Source organism: Canis aureus, chromosome 20, assembly GCF_053574225.1.
Source record: "Canis aureus isolate CA01 chromosome 20, VMU_Caureus_v.1.0, whole genome shotgun sequence".
Taxonomy (NCBI): Eukaryota; Metazoa; Chordata; class Mammalia; order Carnivora; family Canidae; genus Canis; species Canis aureus.
This window is the reverse complement of record NC_135630.1, coordinates 29931720-29958556: the sequence shown is the minus strand read 5'-3', so window position 1 is coordinate 29958556 and position 26837 is coordinate 29931720. Positions and strand designations below refer to the sequence as shown.

General features: G+C 44.8%; 1 protein-coding gene across 8 annotated transcripts in view; it reads right to left on the bottom strand.

Moving 5' to 3' along the window:
- Positions 1–26837, bottom strand: part of ERCC3 (ERCC excision repair 3, TFIIH core complex helicase subunit) — a 56791-nt gene that overhangs the window by 23378 nt on the left and 6576 nt on the right. For 3 of the 8 annotated variants that reach the window (XR_013359006.1, XR_013359005.1, XM_077861284.1), the window contains exons 8-15: positions 25897–26211; positions 20346–20530; positions 16273–16475; positions 15410–15506; positions 13787–13904; positions 10662–10780; positions 8593–8745; positions 6862–7040 (exon numbers count right to left, since the gene is read on the bottom strand). Coding sequence is in view for 4 of the 8 variants with exons in the window: in XM_077861284.1 (XP_077717410.1) it covers positions 6909–7040; positions 8593–8745; positions 10662–10780; positions 13787–13904; positions 15410–15506; positions 16273–16475; positions 20346–20530; positions 25897–26211 (1322 nt within the window). In the remaining 4 variants the exon portion in view is untranslated. Of the gene's footprint in view, positions 1–317; positions 446–1799; positions 3328–6587; positions 7041–8592; positions 8746–10661; positions 10781–13786; positions 13905–15409; positions 15507–16272; positions 16476–20345; positions 20531–25896; positions 26212–26837 lie in introns of those variants that run through there. The other 5 variants (XR_013359003.1, XR_013359004.1, XM_077861282.1 and 2 more) reach the window with 4 other exon arrangements.

Here is a 26837-nt window from a genome sequence, read left to right as displayed (position 1 = left end):
AGAGAGAGGCAGAGACACAGGCAGAGGGAGAAGCAGGCATTGCCGGGGGGGGGGGGGGGGGGGGGGGGGGGGGGGGGGGTGGTCTCTAGGATCACGCCGTGGGCTGCAGGCGGCGCTAAACCGCTGGGCCACCCGGGCTGCCCAATTCCTATTATAGTTTAATGCTCTACATTTCCCTCTAAGAACTAGATTGGCTGCATGTCCCAATTTTTGATATGCTGGTTTTTGTTCTATGTTCTTTTATGTCATGGTAAGGTAGGTGTAGCTACAAAAGAAGACACAGAGAAGTTCAGGAAAAAAAAGTTTATTATACTCACAGGTCCTAGAAACACAAGGCAGGGCACACCAGGCCACACAGGGCCACTTGGGGAAGCCTCAGGGTGGTCAGCAGGCAGATAGCAGGGGTGGAGTGGGGGAGCTGGGGCCAGAACCTTTATTGGAGTTTCTGTAGGACAAGCAAGGCAAGGCAGGATAAACACTTTAGGGTTGTCTAGCTTAAATAATTTCAGCAGGCTCTAAACTAGAGGGATGGTCCCTAGCTTGTAATGATTAATATTGCTCTTAGGGTGTATGGGCCAGATAGAGGAAGGATGGCTCTGGATTGGTTAGTTTGCAGATCAAAGACATGCTCCTGGCTGGACCTTTTGCTGCTCAAGAGCTTGCTAGCCCTATTAGGGTCAGTCTTTCCCCAGGCAGAAAGGTTAAGATACCAAAACATTGTAATATGTAGAAACAAAAAAATATAAACAACCGGTTTTCATTTTCACTCAATTCAAAAATACTAAGTTCCCTTTGAGGTTTCTAATTTAGACTTGTGCTACTCAGTGTTAAAATATTTGGGGATTTCCTAGAGATCAGAGATTTCCTTTATTGATTTTAAGTTAATTTCCATTGTGATCACAGAACATAGTCAGTATGACTTGAATCCTTTTGAATTTATTGGGACCGAATTGAATCTGTCTGAGCAAATGATCTATCTGTACTTGAAAAGAATATGTATTCTGCTGTTGGTGGGTGGTATTCTAGAAGTATCAATTAGGTTAGGTTGGTGGATAGTGTTATCTTCTGTGTCTTAACTGATTTTTGGTCTACTTACTCTATCGATTATTGAAAGGTATTAAAATCTCTGAATATAATTGTAAATTTATCCTATTCCTTCTTGTAGGTCTACCAGTTTTTGTTTCATGTATTTTTAAACTGTTCCTGGGAACATAAATATTTATAGAGTTATTCCTTCCTTATGAATTGACTTCTTTATCATTATAAAATGATCCTCTTTATCTGGGGTAATATTCTATGTTCTGAAATCTACTTCACCCAATATTAGTATAACTACTCCAGCTTTCTTTTTCTTAGTGTGAGGGTAGTATATATTCTTCCATTCTTTTATTTTTAACCTATTTGCATCCTAATATTTCATCATGCAGGCAGCCTAATTTGGTTCTTACTTTCAGAATCTGACAACTGCTACCTTTTAATTGAGGGTGTTCAGACCGTTTCCTATTTATTCTCAGTCTTTCCCATCTGCTTCTATTTCCTTTTTTCATCTTTTTTTTAGAGTTCAGTAGTTTTTATGATTCCATCTTATCTCCTATGTTGGCTTATTAGCCATAAATTCTTTGCTGTGCTATTTTAGTGGTTGCTTCAGAGGTTGCTTTAACATATCACAGAGTACTTTCAAGTAATATTGTACCACTTTATATATAATACAAGAACCTTACAATTGTATACTTCCATTTCTACTCTCTTAGCTTTTGTGCTATTGATATACATTTTATTTTTATAAACTCCACAATACATTATTGTTGCTCTAAAGTTATTTTTTATTGTGGTAAAATATATATAACATAAAACTTACCATTTTAATCACTTTTTTAAAATAAGATTTTATTTGGGAGAGAATGAGAATGAGCAAGGGGGGAGGGGCAGAGGCAGCAAGAGAAGCAGACTCCCCACTGCACAGATGCTTAACTGACTGAGCCACCGACGTGGCTTAAGATTGTTTTTTTATCACTTGTTTTAAGCAATTTGATTTTGATATATCCTGGGTATTGTTTCCTTTGTATTTCCTGTGCTTGGAGCTCCTTTTGTTTCTTAGAACTGAAGACCTACAGGTTGTATCGAATTTAGAAAAATCTCAGCCATTATTTCTTCAACCGTTTTCTTTTTTTTTTTTTTTTAAAAGATTTTATGAGAGACACACACAGAGACAGAGACAGAGACAGAGACAGAGACATAGGCAGAGGGAGCAGCATCAGGCTGCATGCAGGAAGCCTGATGTGGGACTCAATCCGGGGTCTCCAGGATCACGCCCTGGGCTGAAGGCAGCGCTAAACCGCTGAGCCACCCGGGCTGCCCTCAACCCTGTTTTCTATCTTCCCTTCTCCCTCTTCTGCTTCCAGGATTCTGAATATATGCACCTGAAGTCGCCCCATGGCTCACTGAAGCTCTGCTCATTTTGTTTCAGTCTTTTTTTCTGTGTTTCATTTTGGACATTTAAGCTGATATATTTCCAAGTTCACTATCTTTCCTCCCATATCTGATCTCCAATAATCACACTGCTTTAGTTGTCAGTTGCCATCAGGAGAGGCTGAGAATTTTTTAAACCATCAAGAAATGGCTCCTTTTTAAAACAGTTCTGCCCTCCATTTGCATTTTACTACTTAGGCAGCAAGAAGAAATCAGGTGGCACCTTGAATACTGCTTGCAAATCTTACAAACCTAGATCACAAAGTTCATTAGAATGGTCTGCTCTCCACAGAACCATAGTAATAGTGCCACTGACTTTTTTGCCACTGTGGAAGAGATCCCTTTCCTCGTTTCCAATACCATGTCCCTCACTTCCTTTTGAGCACTCATTGGCAGTGTCCTCCAAGTCCAGATTTCTACTAAGTCTGTTGAAGGCAATTTAGGTGTGTTCTAACACGTTTCTCCAAATCCTGGCAGCCTCTCCCCATGTGCTAGTTTCAAAGTCACTCCCACTACTTTCGGATATTTGTTATGGCAGCAGCCCACCCTTGGTACCACTCTTGGTATTTGTTCTGATGCCATGTTAACTGTATGCAGCCAGGACCACTATCCATCTTTTTTTTTTTTTTTAAAGATTTTATTTATTTATTCATGAGAGACAGAGAGAGAGAGAGAGAGAGAGAGAGAGGGAGAGAGGCAAAGACACAGGCAGTGGGAGAAGCAGGCTCCATGCACAGAGCCTGACATGGGACTCGATCCCGGGTCTCCAGTATCACACCCTGGGCTGCAGGCGGCACTAAACTGCTGCACCACTGGCACTGCTCACTATCCATCTTCAGAACCTAGCAATCAATCCTACTTTAAAAAAAAAAAAAGAGATGTAAATAATAGGGAAGTTTTTAAATTTAAAATTCACTGGCTTAAAATGACATTTACTATCTTAGTTTCTGTGCATCAGGAATCTGGAGTCAGGGCCTCCGCTGGGTCTGTAGCAGCTGTACAGCTCAGGTTATCATCAGGGCTAGGTTAGGGCCGCAGCCATCTCAAGGCCCAACTGGGGAATGACTGGTTTCCAAGCTCTCTCACAGGGCCACTGGACTGAGCCCTACCTCCACTCCGTTCCTTGCCATGTGGACTCTCCAATGGGAGCTTGCTTGGTCAAGGCAAGCAAATGAGAAGTGTCTGAGTTTGGAAACAAGATAGATGTCAGTCTTTTAAAACCCGATCTTGGAAGTGTCAGCCATCTCTTTTGATGAATTTTATCCATTAGAAGCAAATCTATCCATCTAGCTCACATTTAAGGGAGGGGAATATACCAGGGCCTGAATGCCAGAGGTGGCATAATTGGGAGCCATTTCAGAAGCTGCCCAAGACACCCATAAAGTAGGTTTTTCATTTTAGACATTGTAGTTTTAATCTCTAGAGGCCTGACATGGGTTTTTATATCTCCTGTGTCAACATGTTGAATTTTTCTGGCTTTGTGACATCTGCAACACAGTTAGAACTTTTAATGGCCTGTGTACTCATATCATGTGGGTTATTTCTGGGTCTATTTTATTTCATTTTCATTAGGGGTTGTATTTTACTGGCTCTTTGCTTATCTGGCAATTTTTCTTTCTTTCTTTTTTTTTTTAAGAGAGAGGGAGAATGCATGAGCAGGAGGGGGGTATGGACAGAGGGAAAGAGAAACAGACTTATAAGCATTTAATTTTAAGAGAATTTTAAGATATGGGTCTCATCTCAAGACCCTAACCTGAGCCAAAATCAAAAGTTGGACGCTTAATCAACTGAGCCATCCAGGCTCCTCAATTGCCCTGTTATTTCTGATTGGCTGTCAGACATCATGAATTTTACCTTACAGGTTGCTGGGTATTTTTGTGTTGCGGCAATTAGCTTTGCTCTGGAACACAGTAAATTATGTGCTAACCTTTTGATCCTTTCGGGTCTTGCTTTTGAACTTTGTTAGGATTGAGGCAGCATCAGTTTAGTTCTAACTCACATGCTGCTGAGACAGACCCTTGCTGTACATTCTACTAGATAGCCCGTGAATTATGAGGTTTCTCACTCTGGCTGACAGGCCTGGATAAACTCCCCCCAATCCTTTCATTTGGTTCTTTATATCCAAGAATCAGGGGACCCTCAGCGAATGTGTAGTTCTTTCTGCAGCTCTCCTCTGCAGAGAGTACTTTATCCTGCCATTAGCCATGGGGGTGAGGGCTGGCTCAGGGCAGAGGTAGGAGGAAGGGGCAGTTGGAGTGGTTACAAGTAGGCAATTCATTCAAAATTCCCCTCAAGGCATAAGCAGGCAGGGGTCATAGTGTTCCTTTTAAGTCCACAAACTTTAAGTTTTGAAGTGTTTAAAGATTTTTTTTTAACTTAAATCCAAACTTTTCAGAACCCAATTCAATAGTCACTGGGCACCTACTATACACCAGCTACTAAGGTACAGATAGAACTCAAGACTAATAGGGTACAAATATTTTTTTAAATGAAGAAGCGGGGCACCTGGGTGGCTCAGTGGTTGAGCATCTGCCTTTGGCTCAGATCATGATCCCAGGGTCCTGGGATCAAGTCCCAAATCAGGCTCCCCACAGGGAGCATGCTTCTCTCTCTGTCTGTGTCTCTGCCTCTCTCTCTGTGTCTCTTATGAATAAATAGAATCTTTAAGAAATAAAATAAAAAATAATAAAAATGAAGAAAGCCAACCATAAGGGACATAGCACAGTGGAGTTAAAAAATGGGCACGGGAAGATCTGTGTCCGGCCCTGTCACAGGTAGACAAGAGGGGAGACACCCCTGGGTCTTGTCCAAGTCATACATGGAAGAGTAGTTCCCTGGTCTAATCAGTTTTCCAGAACACAATAGATGGAGGATTTCTTTAACAGTCCCCATTCTCCAGGATCACAGGGCTTGGGTAAATGTCCACATTATCCGTAGGTGGGTTACAGAACAAGAAAACAGTGAGCACCGTGGGCAGAGATGTGAAAATACAAGTATCTGGCACTGTTTGAGTACTGCAAGCATAAAGGTGTGACAGGAGATAAGAATCTAGAAATAATACCGGTTGGGATCAAGTTTGAGACATTTGGGTGCCAGCCCATCAGGGTGAGTAATGAGCAGGTCCACAGGCCTTAGTGAATACATGCCAGAGCACAGGCCTCAGGTCTGGCTGCTTGGCGCCATTCCTGTGGTTTGTACAGACAGAGCAGCTAGCTGTGGGCCAAACTATGAGTATCTGTCTGTCCCCAAAAGGTCAGCTCAGAGAAGTGGAATTCGGGAAAGGGGGCTCTTGCTTCGAAGCACTCCTGACCAGATAGATACTGTCTTCCCAGGCCTGGTCGGCAGCTGCCTCACAAAACAGCCATGTAGGTGTGTCTCACGACACAGGAACAGAAGGCTGCTGCTGAGCCTCAGGGGGTTGGGCAGGGACTCCAAATTTAGAGGCCTTAGTTAGCATGGGTTTTCAACACTCCCCAAATGTGAGTGCTGTTGTCTATTAGGATGAGCCTCCTCCTCAAAATGACAAGTTTTTCTTCCTGACTTGTGTATGCCTCGTGTCTTTTTTATGAAACAATCCTGTCTTTTCTGTCTTTCTGTCTTTTCTTTCACTTGAGGAACAAGAGAGAAAAAGATGTTTCTGAGAATAAAGGAACTAATTAAAGACCCCAGGGCATTACACCGCTTTTGGAACAGGAACTCAGCCTCCCAGCAGTATCAAAAATGAATCCGGGGGAGAAGTAAAAAATCACTCTATCAAAGAAGCCCAACTGAGGAGCTGTGTGGGCGGTGGCTTCCGAGGTGCGATGGCCTGCAGGGGACCTAGAGGACCTGCACACAGGGATTCCCGAGCGGGAGGCTGCAGACGCTAAACAGTGAACAGGCAGCACGGCAACTGCTCTAGCTCTCCCCTCCATCAGGGCCTTGGCCCTGTCGGCACCTCAACACCAATTAGCAAGTCTTGTTTATCTTGGGGTGCATCTCCCCAGAATAGCTCCTCAGGGATGGGCCCCATCTCACTCTTCGGTGCCTCCTACAAGAAAGGGCCTCAGTAGAGGTCTGTCACCTAGACAGAGCCCAGGCCTGTGACCAGGCATAAGAACACCTATAATCAAGAGTGGTCAAATGTTCCATTTCTGTTTATTCAGAACACTAAGATAAAATACACCTTAAATATTACAAATATTTATATACAGGAATGGCCAGTCCCCATGATTAAAAAACGGTCTGAAAAAAACCCCAAAATATAGGCTCTGAAGATTTTTAAGCCCTAGACAACCCATGAAGACAAAACCAAGGTCTCAATGCATGTTCTTCAACACAGTTAACAAACTCTGAATCTAGCTCAGCCTGGGTGATGCTACAGGAAAGAACGTGGATATGGAAAATCCCTACCCAATGCTGGTGCCGAGCACTCAGCCTTCACTGTGACCCTATGGATGTCATTTCCGGAAGCGTTTGAAAAGCGGATGCACATGCTTCGTGGAAGCCTTGCTCCGTGCCGAGTGGTACTCCATGTACACGGTGTCATCAGCTCCAGACATGGAGCTCATTGTGCCAAAACGCCGAGACACCTATGGGGGAGACCCAGTCCATGATTAGTTTCCAAAGGAAAAGACACTCCTTTTTTAACATTTATATTCACAGTAAGCTTTATAAAGTTTTAAAGTTTAATAAATACTAATTTTTAAAAAACATTTATTGACCACTTATTGTGTCTCAGGCATTGTGTGAAGCAGTTTACACATATTTACGTGTATTAACTCCCATCTTCCAGATGAGGAAACTGAGGCACAGATAGATTAAGTAACTTATCCAAGATCACACAGCTCTTAGAGATGGGACTTGAACCCAGACAGCTGGTTTTAGCTTGCCTATTCTTAACCATGTCATAAAGAGAGGCATGACTCTGCCTCTCTTAATGACAATTTATAAACAGAATTTTTCGAAAGTAAGGGCAGCACACCTTCAACACCTCGAGACTCCACCATAAGGCTTTGAATCCAGTGGAAAGACAGAAAACCCTGAGCTTGAAACTTGGCTCTACTTCTCACTGGGTGACCTTGGACAAACACCGAATGTCTGAGCCTCAGTGAATGCATCTCTAAGATGGGGAGAGCCTCATCTGTCTTGACAAAAAGTGGGGTGAACAGAAATCACACAGGCAAGTATGCAGACAGGCATCAAGCAACACCTTCAACAGCCTGGCCTTAGAGAACTCGTTCGGTTGGTGGGGATTACCAGACATCACCTTAGCACACGGTCACAGGCAAGAAATTTCCCTGAAGCATCCATCCATGGAGGGCGCCCACAGGGGGGAACCAGTCCCCATGTTTGGGGGCAGAACGGCCTCAGGCTGGAGGGAGAGCAGCATCACCCCAGAGGAAGCTGCTTTTCTTTCCTTGTCCCAACCACTGCTCACCTTTTGGTTCTAATATCAATTTAGTTTTCAAAGCACTGGACTAAAGTGTACTTTTCTCTTGGAAGGGCCCGATAAGAATGCCCCATAATGGTACTTTCATTAATCATGCCACATTATATTGGCCTGGCACATGGTAGGTATTCAGTATTTGCAGAATAAATGGAAAGTTCATTATTCTCAGAGAACTCTAAATTTTCCCAAATATTCAAACTGCAATGTGAGCTCATTCTCAGACCCCCTTCACAGCCTGAAAGGCTCAGTTCTATCACTAATAAGGAAGCTAGAGCTGAAGTAACTTGTCTGAGACTCTGGGCTGGCAGGCCCAGGCCCACAGCACCCCCTCCCACAGCCACCCCTGCTCAGGCAGCAAGCCTGAGGCCACATGTGTCACCCTGGGCTCCAACATCAAGGCACTAACAGAACTCGGACCAGACGGAGAGGCAAACAGAGTAGGCCAGCTACAGCCACTATGGACTCAGCCACGTGAAATGATGTGTAGGAAAGGATGCACACCAAAAGGTTAATAGGGGCCATTTCTGTTACTCTCTTCTCTGTGGTTTCCTGCGTTTCCAAGTTTTTACAAAGGTCACACAGGTGTGCGCGAGTGCACATGCACACACACATACATACACACACAGATAACCATATGCGTATGTGGAAGGCTTCTCTTCAGGAGATACCTGGCGCCTCATTCCCTCACTCACCTGGCTGGATTTGGAGCCAAACTCCCCTGCCACCACCTCTTCCTCAGCATCCAAGTCAGTGGCCGCGAGGACCTTCTGCAAGAGCTGCTGCTGCTCTTCCCTTGTGGAGAATGCCAGCTCTTCGTCCTCCATGCCCGCCAGCTTTGTGATCACCTGTGGAGCCAAGAGCCGCAGGCCTCATGTCCCCTCCTGTTTTCCTTCCCTCGGGCCCATTGGTGCAGGTGGCTAACCAAAGAGAGCTCCTCTCTGGCATTCCAGAGACCAGCTTCGGAGCCACCTGAAACAGGGAGCTTAACTGATGACTGTAGGGCAGTGAAGGCGAAGGAAATTCCAGAGAAGCCTACTCCCAAAACAGCAGACACATGATCACTTACAGATGATCAACAGGGGCCTTGGCAACTCTAAGATGTCCCTTCTGGCAGTTTTCCATCCTGCACCAGCTATACGAAGGGACCAGAGATGGACAGGCACAGCCTGCTGCCCCAGGGCAGGGTCTTTAGCCTCCTGGGCTTCGGGTAGGAGGGAGCATTTAGAAATGAGAGCCTGTCAGGTGGACTTACAAAATTTTTTCTAATTGAGCAAAAGAACAGCATGGTAGTGATTTGGTTTTCCTTTCTCTGGGCGTAACTTACTACATGGCCTACCTATCCCTGAAGAAAGCCTGGATTGAGAACACAGAGAAATCTTGTTGGCCCCCCTGTAATTCTTCTCATCATTTTCATTAAAAGCAAAGTCCCAGAAGCAGGGATCTGGCTGAGGCCTTCAAGTGGCCGCAGAGCCCGAGGACAGATACCGGGCACTTTTGCCCTGGCCCAATCACCCCTCTGGGAACTCTGGGCTCATGATCCTGGGAACTCTCACCTGGCTGCTCTCAACGGGCAGTGTTGAAGGCAACGAAGGCAAAGGCAGCTCCAACCAACACAATCCCATGACCAGGTGCCTTTCTGCCAAGCTCACCTTTCAAAGAACCCAGAACACTCCCTGATTTGGTGCTTGTCTCACCCTTGATCTCTTGTCTCGCCCTTGATATCACCCCTGATCTCTCCAGGATCAGGAAGTATGAATTCTGTTTTCATCACATACTTTTTACGGATACATATAAAGGCCATCACACAAATCCTCCAAAATATGGTCAACTATCCTGTCCTCTGGCCCAGCATGAGAAGTGTGAAGCTGTCTCTGCTGGCTAAAAAAGGAGGAGTTAGACAGCCCTGACCTCTTGTCTCTGGCTAATAACAGGAACTCACCAACTTGTAAAAAGACACAATCAGAAGCATCTGAACAGGCAGCCTGTAGTCTCTTGCAAACCAAGAATGCGGAACCTACATGTTCTAGGGGCACCCTTTTAGTTCTCTACTTCCAGCACCCCCCACTTAGCCCCACAAATAAAAATCTTTAAGGACCTTAAATACTGACATAAACTTACCATGTGCGTCAACAGGAAAGAAAGCAAACACATCAGTCAATGGAAGTCAGCCAAAGCTTTAGGATCCCCAAACCATGCAACCGCCAATTGTGGACAGCTCTGATGTGAGGCCCACTCAGGCCTGGGCCACCTGGAGGGGCAGCTCAACAGAGCCTTCCCGGTATTATAAATCAAGTATGTGAACAATGGCTAATTCTAAAGCTTTGGCTGACAACCATTGCTGGTGCAGGAAAGTAACTCTAAGGGGCTCAGGGGAGCACAGTGATGGCCACATTTCTGCAGGATCTCAGGTTCTATGAGGCTAGCACATTTTCCCCACTGACAACTAACACTCTTTTCACAAGACAACTGTAAAACATTAACAAGTAGAGACTCCAAGCCTTCAGAGGCCCCATTCTTTGACCTTCACTATGATAGGAAGCTGGGGGCAGGAAGGGATCTTGCACAATATCTTTCCTTAAAGTCCTTGGCAACTTATGCGAGATAAAGGGAACCTGAGGCAGGGCTTCCAATGCCCTAATGTTCTGTGCCTGTCTGAGCTTTTTCCCACACTGGTGCCAATAGCAGTTCTTACCTTCCCCTGGAGGCATGGGTACAAAGAAATTCTTGGTTCTATTCTGATAGGAGATCAATGAATACATACCTTAAAGCTATAACCCTGATCTACCAGGAATCTCTGCCGCTTGGTTGAGTAAGCCATTTCCTGTGTGTCCTGGGATACCAACGAGTAGAAGAAGGCATTATACTCCTCAGCAACCATCCCTTAACAGAGAGAAGGAGAAAGGACAACATTAGCTGTCAAAATGCCAGGAACCGAGGGTTCTAGGCTCAAAAATTAAGTACAGCTGATCCCTGAATAATATGAGAGTTAGGAGTACCGACCCTCCCCCCGCACAGTTGAAAATCTACATGTAATTTTTGACTCCCCCAAAACTTAACGACTCACAGCCGACTGCTGACTGCAAGGCTTAACAACAACATAAACAGTTGATTAACACATACTCTGTATGTTATATGCATTACATATTATTTTTTAGTATAAAGTAAGCTAGAGAAAACATTAAGAAAATTATAAAGAAGAGAGAATACATTTACAGTACTGAACTACAGTTATCAAAAAAATCTCTCACAGTACAAATTGTGTTATTCGAGGGCCAAGTGTAATGCAGTGGGAGAGCTTTGCAGTCAGGAGGGCTGATGGCCCTGACTGTGCTTAGGCACTTGACCAAAATTAAAAACATCTGTGCTTTAAATGGCATCATCATGAAAGTAAAATGACAACCTACAGAATGGGAGAAGATATTTACAAAGCATGTATCTGATAAGTGATCTGTATCTGGACTGTATAAATTAACTATTACAAATCAATAATGAAAAGACAAATGACCCAATTATAAAAAGAGCAAAGCATCTGAACAGACATTTCTCCAAAGAAAATAGACAAACGGCTAACAAGTCCATGAAAAGCACTTAACATCATTAGTCATCAGGGAAATACACTGGTGCCACAATGAAGTACCACTTGGCACTCCCCAGGATGGCCAGAATCAAAAAAAGATAATCACAGCTATTGTCAAGAAGGTAGAGAAACTGGATTCCTCATATATTGCTGGTAAGAGTGTAAAATGGTACAGCCATTTTAGAAGACAGTCTGGCAGCTTATTAAAATGTTAAACAGAGACCACAGCTGATGCAACAATCTACTCCTAGATATATCCCCAAAAGAATTGAAAAAATATGTCCACACAAAATCTGCACATGAATTTCATAGCAGCAATATCTCTAAGAACCAAAAAGTGGAAATAATCCAAGTGTCTATCAACAGAAAAATGAATAAACTAGATGTGGCATGCCCACACAATGGAGGATCATTCAGCAGTAACACGAATAAAGTACTACCACCTGCTAATAGGGAAGACCCTTTTGAAAATGTCACGCTAGCGAAAGAAGGCAGTTGCAGAGGGCCCAGACTGCACAATTCTGTATGTGTGCAATGTCTACAATGGGCACGTTCGTCAAGGTAAAAATAGAGTAATGATTGCCTGCAGTTGGGGCTGGGAGGGAAGGAGAAAGGAGTGACTGCCAGAGCGAAAGGGTTTCTTTTCTGGAGTGATGAGAATATTCTAAACATAGCCTGTGGTAATGGCTAAACACTTTGCAATTACATTTAAAAAAAAAAATCACTGGGGGTGCCTGGGTGGCTCAGTTGGTTAAGTGTCCAATTTGGCTCAGGTCATGATCTCAGGGCCATGTGATCATACTGGGTGTGGAGCCTGCTTAAGACTCTCTCTGTCCCTCCCCCACCTCCTCAATGGGCACACGCATTCTCAGTCTCTCAAAAAAAAAGAAAAAAACCACTGAATTATACACTTCCAATGGACCAACTGTATGGTATGCGAATTCTATCTCAATAAAGTTGCTAAAAAAAGAAAAAAGAGCTCAGAGAGAAAACATAGAACAGACTCATCACAGAAACTAGGACAGAAAATACTGCAGCCTATAAAACCTGATCCTTCTGGACAATCTGCAGAGTTTTGCTTCACAATTCAATTGTCAGCAAACTCAGTACCTGTGTACTGCCTCTGAATTCTATTGTTTCTTAGTCTTACAAGAGCTCAGAGAGGCGAAGAACGCAGCCAAATGCCTTATATCAAACAGTATTTCAAAAAACAAAAACAAAATCCTACTCAAATTCAAAGTGGTTTTCAAGTTAGATGTGTTTCTTTTCTGGGAGGTGATAGGGCATATATTATGAATTATGCTCACATATGCTAGTCAGATTATATTCTGGTCAGTTTATAAAAGCTGCACTTTACCCAGTAGCTTCCAATATTCTGTTACACAAGCCTTATTCCTCACAACAGCCCTGCAAGACAGGATGGCACCTGTACTCTGGATGGCAAAGCAAGGCTCACAGGGGCAAACTACCTGCAAGGCCACAAAATTGGCCAGGTGCCCAAGTGCATGCTATTTCTACTAATGTGCCCTGTCTCCATATTAAATACAATTGGCTGCCTCTTAAACACATTCTAATATGGTACGATTCCAACAACCACACACTAACCTTGTTTCTGACACTCAAGCATCTCCTAAGAGAGGAAAGTGGATTCCCTGAGGACAGGCCTGTGTCCTGGTCTTCGGGCCTGCTTGGCCTAGGAGAACAACCCCGGCCATCTCTAAGCAGCAGTGTCAGTGCCTGCCTTGCCCATGGTTAGGGTCTGGGCCCTTTTACCACAGTGACCACAGAGACACTCTGACCTCTTGCATGTCCTCACGTACTGAGCGTGTGACACCTCTGCAGCAAGCTGCCACACAAGACGGGACTTTTGCTGGGTGGTGTGTGAGGAAGCCATCTGCAGCTGCCCAAGTTGCTCTTACCAAGCTTTCCCCTTACTCCTGACTCAAGGTCCAGGGTCCAGCTTCAGCTCATACACGTCACTGGTGGCCAAGCCCTCTGTGTCTATACCATTACACACTGCCTTCCTGGCCCCTCTTACTACCTACCAACACAGGCACTCAGCTTAGAGGATGCCCATGTGAACCAGGTGACTGCCATGGAAAAGATCTACATATTAACCCCAAGGCATGAACTAAGAAGAGCCAAACAGATCTTGGTCCTTGCTTTGGAACCTCTCCCTACAGAATGTATGGGGCCCAAGGGCCTACCTTACCACTAAGAACACATAGGCAGCTTAGCCTACCCTCTTTCTAACCAAAGTGGTTCAAAAGGAAAGATTTCCTGGAGCAGAAGGGTAAGGCCACCTTTACCTTTTTTGGCTCGGAGCACTCGCCCCAGCCTTTGGGCTTCCTGCCGCCGGGAGCCACCATGAGATGAGATCTGAATGAGAACATTTGCTTCTGGCAGATCAAACGATGTGTCGCCCACCTACAGAAATGAAACAACTGAGAGTTTGGGGAGGTTTTTTGTTTTGTTTTGTTTTGTTTTCATTTGGGATGTAAAGAAAAAAAAAATCAATTGGCCTTGAATTTAAATAAGCTCTGTAGATAATGTAGAAAGATAATCACCATCCTCCTCTTCCTGTACCAGGGTCCTGTGGATGCAGGCAGGCCTCAAGGATTAGTGTGAATTCTCCTGGAAACTGTCCTAAAGAAGCTGTAAGGACCTGTAATCCCCACCAGCTGTCTTGGCAGCATTCCCAGTATAGCCTGCAGGGGCCCAGGGATGAGAGGTCCCTATCAACAGACTCTCTGCAAATGACCCCTCTTCTTTTTTGCTACAGAAACATGTCTGCACAAAACCATCCACACTCTCAATTGGAGGTCAATGAAACCACCAGTACCTGTGGGATACATGATCTGGAAGGGGCCACTGTCCACACTGGGCTGCATCTGGCTCTGGGTGGCGGCCTCAGCTCGAAGGTTCCAACCATCAAGGTTCCTAAACGCACATCCAAGTCTGGCACTTACTGAGCCGCCATGATCACTTATGCATAAATCTCATCTATTTTGAGCTTTGGGTCTATTCTAATCTGAAGGACTACTCTACATTGTTGAACCACGGCTGCTAACAGTGTCATCAAGCTGGGCCTTCGTGAGTTTGCATCATGCTCACATTAATCACCCACCATCAAAGCACATGAGGAGCCAGAAGCAAGGCTGCCCACGACCCACAACAATCTCCAACTCCACAAAGACACTTCATCTGAATGCCTACTTTTGCCAGAATAGGTAATGAAAATGTCCCACTTAGATAAGTAAATATAACTTAAAATTCCTATATCCCCAAAAGAAGTGGGAAAAATCTCAAATGAAGAGACTTTAGGGCAGCCCAGGTAGCTCAGCGGTTTAGCACTGCCTTTGGCCCAGGGTCTGATCCCAGAGACCCAGGATCAAGTCCCAAGTCGGGCTCCCTGCATGGAGCCTGCTTCTCCCTCTGCCTATGTCTCTGCCTCTCTCTCTGTTTCTCTCATGAATAAATAAAATCTTTAAAAACAAACAAACAAAAAAACAAAAAGACTTTAGAGACGCCCAGGTGGCTTAGCGGTTGAGCATCTGCCTTTAGCTCAGGGCATGATCCTGGAGTCCTGGGATTGAGTCCCACACTGGGCTCCCTGCACGGAACCTACTTCTCCCTCTGCCTGTGTCTCTGCCTCTCTCTGTATCTCTCATGAATAAATAAATAAAATCTTAAAAAAAACAACAACAACAACAACAGACTTTATAGATCATCCACAATACATTAAACCCTGCATCTGTTCCTTCTGCTACCTGTCAGAAAGCATTCCTCTGTCCCCAGATGCGGACACACGGGAGTGAAACTGACACATGAGGTCCCTTCAAAAACATGAATTCATTCCCCAGAAATCACCCAGTGTCCCCCCAGCCCTGGGGGTGCTGGTGTCTCACCACCACCCTGCATGCCACACAGACCTTGGATATGAAGATGGTGTTGATTTTGGGGTTATGCTTGAAATTCTGGAGAATCTGCATCCTCTCTCCTTGGGATGTGGGACCATAGATATAGGGTCTAGAGAAGAAGGAAGCTGCATTAGAAAGGCTACAGAATCACCCCCTCGATTATTCTGGAGGCGTATCAGAGGGAAAGGGAGCTCCATCAAGGTTTCCCTCTTTCACGAAGCCCTCCATCATGCAAGGATAAGGATATCAGAAGGAGGCCCATAAAAATGAGCGGCTACAGACCCTGAGCCAAGGTTCTGGTCACCCATTCTCTTCAAGATTCTCTCCTTTCCTTTTTCCTTGGTTTCTCGACTATGCTTTTTCCTGAGGCAACATCTCTCCATCTAAGCTTAGTGTCTACACAAGTAGTGCTAACACAGAATCCAGGTGGGACTGTGGGCAGGGGAGGACATTGGTGGTGTTTCCTGAGAAGCTCTTTCTAGATGTAGTACCACAGCTGGGATGCTGGACCAGTCAGCCTTGCCCTCTTGGCCTCTGGCCCATATAGTCTGACCTCAGCTTCACCGGAGCGCTCACTTGGCCGCTATTTCAAATGCCAACTTGCACCCACCTCTGGAGCCCAGCTCAAACATAGTGCCCCACCAAAGCAGTGCAACTCCAGCCCCTGATCCCTGGGCTTAAGGGACCCAGGCTCCCTTTTCCATATACTCTGACCTCTGAGTCTGACCACTTGCTCCTCTGTCTTACCCAATTCATAAGAAATTCCCGAAAGCTTTGAGAGAGGAAAACACGCAAACAAACAAGCAAGCACCTTCTGTACTCTGGCTCGGGGAACACAGGCTGCCTGGCACCAACCCCAACCTCTCAGTCCTTACTTGTTCAGTCTAATGGCATATTCCTTCAGGGCAAACACGTTGTCTGCAAAGACAATAATCTTGTCATTCCTCCTTTCGTGAAACTTGATCAGAAACTGGCAAGCTCTGAATTTGTTAGGGTTCATGGTGTACAGCAAGATTCGTTTCTTGGTTTTGATTGCCACATACTCCCGGTAAAACTCAGGAGACATCGGGCACCAAACCTGTGACACAGAAAGAATCAAGGGTCAGTTTGTAAGTTTTAAATATCACGTGATTAGAAACTTTTGAAGGCCATTCACTTGGCAGAACTAGCTTTAAAATAAATCAAAACAGGGGTGCTTGGATCTCTCTCTTGACTTTGGCTCCAGTCATGAGGTCAAGCCTCACATCATGCTCCAAGCTGGGCATGGAGCCTGTTTAAGATTCTCTCTCTCTCTCCTTCAGCCTCTCCCCACCTCCTCCTCTCTAAAAAGAAAAAAAAAACAAAAATAAAAATAATTTAAAAAATATATATAAATATACACATATACCCCAAATCAAATACCTAATGGTGAACCAAGACACTCTATCTCTTAACACATAGATTTTTTTTTAAAGATTTATTTTTACTTGTTTATGATAGACATAGAGAGAGAAAGAGAGAGGCAGAGACACAGGCAGAGAGAGAAGCAGGCTCCATGCTGGGAGCCTGACGCAGGACCCGATCCCAGGACTCCAGGATTGCGCCCTGGGCCAAAGGCAGGCGCAAAACCGCTGAGCCACCCAGGGATCCCCAACACATAGATTTTTAAATCTATCGATATCCAGGGAATTACTTTTACACCAGCTCCAAGTAAGGGAAATCAGATTCTCAGCCAGTGGTACAAGTGATCCCTCTTGTTTAGACCACCCTCCACACACAAGTCTACACACAGCACTACTATGGAGAACTGCACACATACTTCTTAACTCTGTCTGTGGAGTCAGCCTAGCAATGACATCCTAGGAATACTGAACACACCCTCGCACCTAGATCTTGGTTGTAAATTCCACTGTCTACTAAAAGGGCAGCTTGGAGAAATGGCTGACTCCAGAGCCAGGATAGGTCGGGAAATTACCAGATGAGCCTAAAGTATCTTGCTGTGCCAGAAAGCAAAGAAGTGCTCAAAGAATGAGCTCAAAGAATGACATGAGGACATGTCAAACGGATACAGAAGCCAGATGGAAGTGGGTCCCGTTGGTCACATCTGAGACAATTTGATCATTCAAGGATGACAGTAACACTCCTGAGGGCCTCCTCTGTGCTAGGCCGGTGCATGAGCCACTGGCAAGGTAAGGGAAGCTCACACAAATATACCGAAGTGCCACGTGTTTCAAAGGTCTCAAGGCTGTGAACACACAAAAAGGACCCTCTGGAAATTTTGTATGGAACAGGCCATAAAGCCTATACTGACAAGCTCCAAATTCTGTGACTAGTTCCACTTCCCTATGTGATCACCACAGACCCTTTCTTCACACTGTCAGCTGCCATCACTATATGCCTAACACTGGGCTGAGCTCAAATTCACAGGTTTTGCTGCTGCTGCTGTTTTCTGGTTCCTCTTAGGCCATGTCCTGTCCATGTCCTCATTAGAATTTCTAGTTCTTTACAGCCAAAGCAATTCTTTTTTCAGTAAAATCTCTAAAATCATACATTTCACAGAACACGAATGGTCTATAAACATATGAAATGATACTCAACATCACTAGTAAGCAAGAAAATATATATTGAGATCATAAAGGAATACCATTTTCATAATGCGTCAGCAAAAATTAAAAGAAAACAAAATAGTATTATGGGTTGGAGAAGATGTGGAAAACCTCACTCACTCTTGATGAGAATGTCAACCAATACAACACTTGGGAAAACAGTTTTCTAGGACACAACTAATAAAGTGAGTATCAGTATAGCCTTTGACCCAGAAATGCTATTTCTAGGTGTATCTGCCAGAGCAGTGAACTTCTCAGTTGAATCATTTTACGTCACAAACTAAACATCCATATGCACAAACACAGTTTTATTAAATAACATATACCCTTAATATATATTATGCTTTCTGGTAGATTCTATTCTATTCTGATCATGACCCAATAAAGCAATGTCATCATCTGTTACAGAATCACAGTCCACAGTGTGAATACTGCTTTAGAAAAAAGTTACCCAAACCCCCTCAAAACAAGTACAAAAATATGTGCAGCAACATCGTCGTAACAGGGAAAAAAAAAAAAAAAACTAGACTACAACCTAATAGAGACAAAATAAATGAGTGCCTCACTAGGGCTGGGAGCAGAAGCAAGGATTCATGGCAAACAGACATGAGGGAAATTTCTGGGGTAGTGATGGGGCAGTGGGAAGTCCTAGTCTAAAACTGGAATGTGAGGATGGCCACAGAACTCTTTATAATCACAGAATTTATAAATCATATTATTTACTTAAAATAAGTGTTAAGAAACATAACTTATACCTTGGATAAAGCTATTAAATAGTCAACATAGCAACCCCAATGTCTGTCAACATTAGAGATTTTATTTTTATTTGCTGTGTAATATTCCATCACATATCAAATTGCTGTATACTTATACAATGGAATACTATATAGCAATTAAAAAAAATGAACTACAGCTACTTGCAGCGTCAAAAATGTAATACTGGGTGCCTTGGTGGCTCAGTGGTTGAGTGTGTGCCTTTGGTTCAGGTCATGATCCCGGGGTCCCAGGATGGAGTCCATGCAGGGAGCCTGCTTCTCCCTCTGCCTGTGTCTCTGCCTCTCTCTGTGTGTCTCTCATGAATAAACAAAGTCTTTAAAAAAAAAAAAAAGGGGATCCCTGGGTGGTGCAGCGGTTTGGCACCTGCCTTTGGCCCAGGGCGTGATCCTGGAGACCCGGGATCGAATCCCACATCGGGCTCCCGGTGCATGGAGCCTGCTTCTCCCTCTGCCTGTGTCTCTGCCTCTCTCTCTGTGTGTGACTATCATGAATAAATAAATAAAAAATCTCTAAAAAAAAAAAAATTTTTTTTAAAAAATAGAAAAATAAAAAAAATATAAATAAATAAATTAATTAATTAAAAAAGTAATACATTCTGCAAGGAATAAAAGCACTGAAAAAAAGACATAAAGAAACAGGTCCTATTTATATTTACATAAAGTTTTTTTTTTTTTTAAGGCAAAGCTAGGCAAAATAGGTGAGGGCAATGAACACAGGAAGTAAAATAATAAAGGAAAGCAAGAGAATAACAAACCCATTTCCATAATAGTGGGTACCCTGGCAGGGGGAGGAGAGAAGCAACTGGAAAGGAATAACAGGCCTCAGAGATGCCGCTCTGCATCATAAGATGGGTGCTGGGTATGAAGACGCAACTACAGGATGGGGAAGTTTTCAGCAAATGAAGTCTCCCTGCCCAGGTTCTTCAGACTCACCTTTACCCAGCAGGCCCCCTTCTGCCTTTCAGAACAGAGGCACCCTACCCTAGCCAATGAGTAACAGTCACTTCAAGGTGCTAGAGAGGATTTTTGTTGTTATTCCCTCTGAGAAGACTTACCTTTAACTGTGTACTTTAAGCATTTACCTGTGCAGGTATTCACTGTAGAACCAAATTGGGACAATGTGTTTCCTGACGTGTTCAGAAATAAAATGATCTAGGCCACAGGTGTCTTCGGGGGCATTAAAACCAAGGGGCTTTGACACGGGGGTGGACCAAATGGCTGCCCACGCAGGACCTCCCAAGAATCCCTCCAGGGTGAGGGTGGGCGGGAACATCCTGAGGCTCAGGCCCAGAGAAGAGGAGCAGCAACAGGGGCTCTGGAGTCAAACCAGCCTGGGTCACCATCCCAACTTGGCCCTTACTGACAGGGCACCCCCAGAAAGTGATTCTGTTTCATCAGCCTGCAGAGCTGGTAGGACACTGCTGACCTCACAGAGGGCCCAAGGCAACAGGTGAGGTGGCGGTACTTTTGCTCAGGTCCTGGCCTGTGAATCTGTCCGTGGGGAGTTGAGACGATCCCTTTTCCCTGAACCCCGGGGTGCAGAAGAGATCCCCCCCCTGGAGACCATGCTGGGAAGGAGCCAGCTACCTCAGCGCACTGCACTTTGGCGATGTAGCCATTGTTTTGCAGCTCCATCCAGTTGGCTTCGTAGAGCTTGGGCCCAATCAGAAAATTTAAATCGACGATTTTGTCATCCTCCCGGACTAGGGTTGCAGTCAAACCCAGCTTGCAGTGGGCCTGCACGATGGTGAGCACCCGGCGGAACATCTTGGCTGGGGAGACAATCAGGGCATTCACACCGTCACTTTTTTAAATGCTCAAGGACCACACACAGCCTTGCGACTTCACATTGGCCTGGGATGTCATGTGGGCTAACCCCCGGGTTTCTGAATCACAGGAATCTGGCTCTAGACAAGAGTGACTAGGCAAGAAGGCTTAATCATCACTTTCAGATCTGTCCAAAAGAAGAAAGAAAAAGAAAACAAAAGAGAGAAATGGCTTTAGGGAAGCTCCAGGTTAGCAAACCGTAGGATCCTTCCTCACAACATCTAAGCTACCAGCAGGGGCACAAATGGCAACCTGAAACACGACCTACAACACCTAAAATACAATTGCATTCTACATGATGCAAGGCATTTGTTTGCTCTGAAACTTGTACCCAGGTTGTCAGGAAAATGGCTGGGTAACTGAGGAATCAGAGAACTGGAAAGAGCTGGATCTCCTCAGCTTCCCACCATCTTCCCAGAAACCAAGGAAAAAACAGGGAGACATAAAACCCCAGGCACCCTGACCTGCCTTGGAAATTCCCTTCTCTGTGCTTTTCCAATAAGATTCATCTGGTCAACCAGCAACCTCCTGTTTTTCTCTCTTTGGCATTATTAGAATTCTTTCTGATTTATCAAACTAAATAAACACGTAAGTGGGTATGAGACATTAATTTCAAAAACCCTTACTGTGGGTTTTCATGCGCTCATCTTTTAAAAATCCTAATACTCTGAAAGAAGTATTGACTCATGAGTGGGGCTCCTGGGTGGCTCAGTTGGTTAAGCGTCTGCCCTTGGCTCAGGTCATGAACCCAGAGTCCTGGGATCAAGCCCCAGGACTCCCTGCTTGGTGGGCTCCCTGCAAGCAGGGAGCCAAGCAGGGAGCCCGCTTCTCCTTCTCCCTCTGCCACTCCCCCCTGCTTGTGCTTTCTTGCTCTTTCTTCTCTAATAAATGCATAAAATTTTTAAAAATTAAAAAATAAAACATGTTTGAGTCATGCTTATCTTATAATACAATTAAAGGTAAGGTTAGTGATACTGCAGAAACAGACGTTAACAATTTGAGGAAAGAGGGGTTAGACTGCACCAGAACACAAGCCAAAAACGTAAGAACACAGTGAAACAGCAGAGGGCTGTCTAACCCCCAGATAAAGACCAGGTCTTCCAAGCCTAACACAATTCATACATACACTTGACAGACGGAGACCAGAAGCACAATTATGTCCGAGGACTGTGCCACTCCAAAAAAGGGTAGCCGAGACCCCAGACAAGGCTCCTCGTGTCAGAAGGGCATGGCAGCCAAGGTAATGGAGACACCAACCTAATGCGGGAGCAGCTGCGGACAGCCAAGAGATTCTATCAACCCAAGGGAAGCATGAGTCTGGACCCCACCCGGACCGTCTGCAGCCAGAAAGCCTTCCTGTGCCATCTGTCCTGCAAACAGGTCACGTCCCACTACCACATTCTGTAACAGTCATACGGCTGTCAAGAGGAAGAACTCACATACGATACAGTGCATGGCTTGACAAAATTTTACACAAGTAGGTGCTTGTGGAATCACCCAGGTCAAGATAAGTGTTCTTAGCCACTAGAAGTCTCTCCTCAGACCCTTCCTGTCAATACCAGCACTCTCCCTCAAAGGAACCATGATCGGACTTCAGTCATCCAAACTTTATATAAAAAGAATCACAATAGGGGGATCCCTGGGTGGCTCAGTGGTTTAGCACCTGCCTTTGACCCCGGGCGCAACCCTGGAGTCCCGGGATCCAGTCGCGTGTCTGGCTCCCAGCATGGAGCCTGCTTCTCCCTCCTCCTGTGTCTCTGCCTCTCTCTCTCTCTGTCTATCATGAATAAATACATAAATAAATCTTTTTTAAAAAATCACAATACACATTTTGTGGGTATGGCTTGTTTCACTGTATGTTATGTCAGTTGTCATTTGACATTTGAGGGATTCTTTGTCCCTCCCACTTTATCTCCAGTCCAAGCACAGCATCTGATACTTAGTGGATTCTTAATGAATACTTGCTGAAATAATGAAATCGGCAGTGTCTTGCATGCACTAAGCACTCTATATGCAAGTCCTGCAGTTGCAAATTCCTTACTGATATAGTGACCCAACAGGAGTCCTTTTGGAAGATGTATGAAACAACACAGCAATCTTTTTACCTTTTGCGATAGGTCTCAAAGGTTTATCATTCTATCTAATTCAACATGGGAGATATTTAACAATCAAGAAACGTACTGTGATTTATTAGAATTCCCTTCTTTAGCACTGGCTTTCTGGCCTAGTGGGCATGGCCAGGCCAAAGGGCTCATGAGACTGAACTCCGAATTCTTTAACAGCTGTTTGGTTTTACTCTCCTACCCAGTCAGAGACAAAGTGGCTCAGTGAACCAGGGAAGAAAGAGACACGTACAGACACCCAGGGCAAGCATGAAATTCTGTGGGGGTACCTGTCTGCTTCCTCATTGCCACACAACCAAGCCCAGGCCTGGCTGCTGCCCTGTGGGCCCCAGGACCGAGGCTACAGAGGGACATCAGCATAAACTAAATACACACTCAAGCAGAAAGCCTCAAGTTTTCCCAAGTTTCAAACACAGCCTCCAACTAAGCCGCAATCCCAAACTCATTCACAGGATGTGATTCTCTAGGTCACCAATTTCCAATACAATCAGACCCAATATTACCCCCTGCTCCTTATTTTTTTTTTTTTTTAAGTTTTTAAAATCAAACACAGTAAAACTGACTTTTGCTGGGGAGTGGAGTGGGGTGGGGTGGGGTGGGTGGGTAGGTGGGATTGGTTCTATAAATTTTAACACATGTATAGATTTGTGTCACCACCACCATAACCAGAATATGGACCAATGCATTCATTACCCCAAAACACTCCCTCATGCTCTCCCTTTACAGTCACCCCCTCCTCAACCCCTGGCACACGCTGATCTGCTCTCCATCACTACAGTTTTTAAAGGTACCATACACTCTGTAACCTTCCAGGATGGGCTGATTTCACTCAGCACATATCTCTGGAAGTTTATGTAAGGTGTTGTGCGCAGCAACCATGTGTTCCGTTTCATGGCTGAGTAGCGTTCCAGGGGAGGGACGTACCAGTTTATCTATCCGGTCACCCACTGCTGGGCATTTTGGTTGTTCCCAGGTTTTGAAGACTCTGACTAGAGCTGCTATAAACATTCAGGAACAACTTTCTGTGTGAACCTGAGTGTTCATCCTCTAGGATGGATGCCCAGGGGTGGGCCTGCTGAGTCATATGGCAATTTTCTAAGAAACTGCCCAACTTTTCCACAGTGACTGATCATTTTGCAATTCCTCTGGTGGTGTATGCCAGCTGCTCTGTCCTCTCATCAGTACTCATTATTGTCAGTATTTTTCATTGTAGCCTCTGTGATGGGTGTATAGTGGCATCTCATCTCATGATATTAATTTGCATTTCCCTCAAGACTAATGATGTGAAACATCTCTTCAAATGCTTCTTGGCATCTGTACATACATTCTCTTTGGTAAAATGTCTATTCTTGTCTTTTGCCCATTTTCTAACATCTTTGTCACTGCCAGAATGTCTAACTGGCAATCAAATGGAAGTATCTAAAGCCTACTCCTGATTAGTACTCTTCAAACCTGCTCCTTCTATGGCTTTCAACATCTCAATTGATAGCCACTCCATCCTTCCAATTACTCAAGCTAAAAACCTTACAGTCATCCCCGATTTCTCTTTCTCAGAGCCCACATCCAGCCTATCAGCTTCACCCTCACAACACATCCAGAAGTAGATGACCTTTATTCTTACTCCTGTTGGGACCCATCCAGCTGCTTCTACCCTTGCCTCCTTCAGTCTATTCTCTGCACAGCAGCCAGGGTGGTATTTTTATAGCCATGATCAGAACATGTCATTCTCTGTTCAAATCCCTCAAATGGCTTCCCTCTGGCTCCCAGTACAGGCCAAAGCCTCTCCAGTGACCTCTGAGGTCCTATGGCATCTGGCCCCCATTTTACCCTTCCTGCTCCTCGCTAACCTTGGCTGTGACTGCTCTCTCGCTCTCTCCTATGTCCGCCCTCCCACCACATGGCCACTTTCCTGCTGTCAGACCATGGCAAGTACCCTCCTACCTCAGGACAAATACCATTCCTTCAACCTAAAAGACCCCTGATTCCCACCTGGCTTGCTGTGAATTTCTCTAGTTCTCTCTAGACATCCAGGAGTGCTGGAGGGACTCTCATTACACTGAAAAGAATAGATTTGAGCACCACTTTGGCCATATCTCGAATATTCTATGTGAAAATGCCTCTGATTCCATTTCATTCAGAGAAATCTCTAATTTACACTTCTTAATTTGTTAGGGCTCCCCCTTCATTTGTTTTATCAAAAAAGATTTGCCTGGAATACTACTCAGCAATAAAAGGGAAGACACTATCAATACACATTATAATATGGACACATCATCATGCGAAGTAAAGCAGGCACATATACAATATATGATTCTGTTAATAAGATATTTTCAGAAAAAACAAATCTAGAGAGACAAAAAGTACTTCAATGGTCCCTGGGGTTAGGGATCAAAGCACTTACTGTAAAGGAGTGAGGGAGAGGTTCTAAAACTGGGTCATGGGGATCCCTGGGTGGCTCAGCGGTTTAGCACCTGCCTTTGGCCCAGGGCATGATCCTGGAGTCCTGGGATTGAGTCCCACATCGGGCTCCCTTCATGGAGCCTGCTTCTGCCTCTGCCTGTGTCTCTGCTTCTCTCTCTCTCTCTCTGTATCTCTCATGAATAAATAAATAAAAATCTTTAAAAAAAAAAAAAGTAAAACTGGGTCATGGTGATAGCTGCAGAAGTCCACAAATTAACTAAAAATCTTGAATTGTACATTTACAATGGGTGGATTTTATTAGCAGATAGTTTATCACTATAGCTATTCTTTAAAAAAATAAAAGACTACTTGAAACACCTGGAGAAGTAGGATTCTTATAATACATTAAGAAGAAATACTTTGGGTTTCAAATAAAACAAACACCACTATAGCAAGGATTTCAGTGCTCCTGGCCCAGTTTTCATAGCATCACAAACCAGTGGGTTAAGGGGAAGCTGAGCTGCAACAGTAAACATGGAGGAAGGAGGGAAATACCATTTTCTGAATGACTACTCCAGACCCATAATTAAGGAAGCTGTGAAGGGATACACCTATCCACCACCTAACCTACCCTCACCCTCACCCCCACCTCTTATTTAAAAAATCTACCCACCAAGCCTTTCTAGCAAGACCAATGTACTACACAGCAGGCCTTCCCTCAACCCAACAAGGGGAAATCATTTTCTGTCTCTGCGAGGAGTGGGCGGCTCAGCTCTCCGCCTGCTCACCTGGTATGGTGTGTACTTCATCCAGGATCATGAGGCCCCACTCCTGAGTTTTGAGCCACTCCATGACACGCTCAGCCTCCCAGGACCTTTTGGTGGTGTGGCCCAGCATGGAGTAGGTGCTAATGGCAATGGAGCAGCCTATGGGCTTGTCCTTGGCATCAGAGGTGAAACGGCAGATCTGGCTGTCGTCAATGGTGGACCACATTTTGAACTGGGCTTTCCACTGTTCCACAGACACAGCAGAGTTGCCCAGCACCAGACAGCGCTTTCTCACAGTGCATGCAGCTGTCACGCCAACCAGGGACTTCCCAGCACCTATGTGAAACCAAATGGCAATGATGTCCAAGGCCAGGTTGCAATGGATACAGACAGACTGGCTTCATCCACACACAAATCTGGGAAAACTCCTTGATCCTCACGACTAATGTTGAGGGGCACCTATTGCTCCAGAGCCTCTGTTTTCCCTTTTTGTAAAAAGGAGTCCTGCCCAGCTCATGCACAAACATGAGAATCAAGAGAGACAAGCACTGGGCCCTACTGTATCATTTTTCATGAATTCTGTTCAAATGCTGAAATCTCAAAACAAACCTGACATAAGAGACATTCCTATTGTTGCCATTTTGAACAAAAGCTGAGGATAACCTGCCCAAGCCATGGGGAGGTGGCACTGCTGGGGCAGATGGGCCACACAGAGGAGGACTCAGTACAAGGCAGCCTCGATGGTTGCATGGCATGCTGGACTAAGAACTCAGGAATACAGGAAAAGCAGACACTACTGGCACAGAAGCAACATTCCAGGGCTGCCAAGTTTACTATCATCCACCGTTTGAATATCAAGATAAAAGTCAAGCTCTTCCTTTAAAAACAGCAATTCGGGCAGCCCAGGTGGCTCAGTGGCTTAGCGCCACCTTCAGCCCAGGGCGTGATCCTGGAGTCCGGGG